The sequence below is a fragment of the Cajanus cajan genome, chromosome 3 (assembly GCF_000230855.2).
Source record: "Cajanus cajan strain Asha chromosome 3, NIPB_CcT2T_4, whole genome shotgun sequence".
Lineage (NCBI taxonomy): Eukaryota > Viridiplantae > Streptophyta > Magnoliopsida > Fabales > Fabaceae > Cajanus > Cajanus cajan.
In genome coordinates this window covers 11,161,625-11,164,508 of record NC_138519.1, presented here as the reverse complement: position 1 = coordinate 11,164,508, position 2,884 = coordinate 11,161,625, and the positions used below count along the sequence as shown (strand labels likewise).

Here is a 2,884-nt window from a genome sequence, read left to right as displayed (position 1 = left end):
CAATCTGATTACAAAATAAATTAAAGGCAAAAAAATCACGTATCAATTCATATCATAATCAAATTTGATTATAAAAGAAAAATGAAAGATCATATCTGGTTCCGTGAAACATCAGTGTTTTAGCGACCGAAATAGCGACCGATTTTATTCGTAGCTACATCAGTGTTTTAGGAGTATTTTTTTTTCAACAGGGAAAAATTTATAAGAAATCTTTTAACTTCCTATTTAATTTGATTTCTACTTGTCATAATTATTTATGAACTAGATTTTAATATTTATCATCAAATGAAAATAATTTTATACCAACTTGATTTCTTTGAGAAAGTAATATATATATATATATATATATATATATATATAATACAGAAGCTTATAATTTTTATTATCTTATAATTTAATATTGGATTTCTTTTGATTATAAAACATAGTAAATAAAATCTAAAATCTGTATTAGTTTCTTTGATAAAAATATTTAATTAATTTTAATATATAATAAAATTAATATCAAAATATTTATCTGGATTTGAGTTATAATTATTATAATCTTTTTGATTTAATATTAGATATCTTTTGATTATAAAATATAATAAATAAAATCTAAAATCTGTAGCAATATCTTTATACAAATATTTAATATCAAAATATTTATTATAATTTTAATTATGATTTTTATAATCTTTGGATTTAATATTGGATTTCTTTTGATTATAATATTTTAATGTGTTTTATTTGAAATACCAGTTAAAATATTTTATTATCTTTTTATTTTAATTTATTTTAAAATAATTAGAATATTTAATTTAGTATTATTAAAAAATAATCATTATAAGATTTAATTTATTTAATTTCATTATTTATTATAATACTTTTAGTCATTGTATTGATAAAAAAATATTTTTAATTAAAATATATTTAAAAATTTTAGTTAATTTATTATCATTCACTTACTTTATTAAAAAGTGATAAAATATAATTTATTTTCAATTAATTTAATAAAATAAAAACTTTAAAATATATATTTAAAATCTGTAACAATTTCTTAAATATAGATATTGAATTAATTTTAATATATACTTTTGATTTCTTTTGATTTGAATTATAATTTTTTATAATATTTTGATTTATTATAATTAATTAATTTCTATTTTTTTATTTTTTAGGTTAGTAGTAAGTAGTTTTCCCTCCAATTCTAGGGTTTTTTTCACCGCTAGGGTTCCCAATTCTCTGGTCCCCCCTCCCCCATCCATGGCCACCGAAATCCTAGAAGACTCCAAGCCTCCGCTCCACGAAGCCAAATCGCCACCGGCCTCCAAGATTCCGGAGAAGGATGCTTCCGCGGAGGCCGCTAAATCTGAGGACAATCAAGCGCCCTGTTCCGCCGTCGCCCTGTTCTGCCGTCGCCCCCATCAAGCGCCGCTCCCCCTCTTCCTCCGCCCAGCCCAGCGCCAAGAAGCTCTTTTGCGACCAAGAGGACCTCTCCCTCCACGGCTTTGCTAATTTTCTATGCACAGCTATGTTCGTGATGCTATGATGGTTGTTAACGAGAGAAATGTAGTATACAGAAAGGAACCGGAGGCATCAAAGTAGGCAATGCTACTTTTTTAGTATAAATTTATTATTAGGAAAAGGGAGGGATGTGATAACATGTGATTTGAGGTAAACTTGTGTTTCTGGTCTCATCTAACTATTTATTTTTAATTTTATGTTGCTCAAGCAAAGTCAACCAGCGTCGAGCAGAAATGGGAGCTTTGTTGTTTCCATGGAGGGAAACCAGATGGGAAGATATGGTTCAGGAAGCAATGCAACATCTTGGTCAAAGTTGGTGGCTGACTTGTATCCTTTTGGGTCAACAATCAGGTAGGTAGGACTGTCTTTGGCATCTACAATTTCATGCATTTTTGGTTGAATTTTTGCAAGTTATTTATGGCTTAATTCTCCTTGCAGAACATGGACATGCACCTACTGCAATGTGGAGCAGGTATGACAAATGACATTCTGTAATGTGTATTATGTTAGGGCTGTTGTATGTGTAATATGTTATTTCATATTTTATTGCTTCTTCAATGCATCTTTGGGTAATGGTGCTGCATTCATTTGATGGTTTTAGTTGTCAACATTTCGTTTTGTACAGCATCATAAAAGTCACTGCAAGGATGGAAGAAACTACGTGTTGCCCTAGTCATGTATTGAAGCATCTTTATTAAGTATAACCATCAGATTGTTAATAATATTGTTAACCTTTCCTGGATGTTACTCTACATCTTGTATCTTTAAAAAAATTGTTTGGGTATTGGTTTTGTCATTTGTGATCTAAAATTCTGAATTCAACCTGCCTTGTAACAGAGAAAAGACAGCTTAATGTCAATGTTTTTGCTTTTTAAAAACGAGTTCAAGATTTCAGTAAAAATACTAGAATCGATTTTTTATCTTGGATTGAATTCTTGTATTAGAATCATGAGAAAGCAATTTTTCCATGGATAATGACAAGATGGATTGAACTGCATTTTGTAAACTGCTTTTTCCCTGTGTTATATACTTGACCTTTAGCACATTAAGAGTTCCTTCTTAGCACAATGAAAACTAGAGACCTCTCTCTTGAGTTCTAATAATTTAACTTCTTAACTTTGATGATCAATTTTTTTGTTGGTGGCCATTATACAGCCTCCACGAGCAAAGCATTGTCATGACTGTGACAAGTGTGTTCTTCAGTTTGATCATCATTGTGTTTGGCTTGGTAACTGCATTGGCCAGGGTAATCACTGTTGATTTTGGTGAGTTAATTATATTGGATTATGTAGTTCATTATTTGCATTCTAGTTTCAAGATTTTCTATTGTAGACTTTATCTGAGCTATCTTCTTTCTAGATAAGTAATTTAACTTTCA

The 2,884-nt window shown here is 29.2% G+C and overlaps 1 protein-coding gene across 2 annotated transcripts; it reads left to right on the top strand.

The window, feature by feature from the left end:
- Positions 1–442: 442 nt before the first annotated feature.
- On the top strand, positions 443–2,884 carry LOC145955536 (protein S-acyltransferase 10-like). 2 transcript variants are annotated; one of them, XM_083070395.1, is made up of 4 exons: positions 1,068–1,583; positions 1,720–1,857; positions 1,945–1,978; positions 2,662–2,793. In XM_083070395.1, the coding sequence occupies exons 1-4, from the start codon at positions 1,504–1,506 to the stop codon at positions 2,764–2,766; spliced, it is 357 nt and encodes a 118-aa protein (XP_082926521.1). In that variant the 5' UTR covers positions 1,068–1,503; the 3' UTR covers positions 2,767–2,793. The 2 variants fall into 2 exon arrangements, with proteins under 2 accessions (XP_082926520.1, XP_082926521.1); XM_083070394.1 differs by having other exon boundaries at positions 443–1,857; positions 2,662–2,884.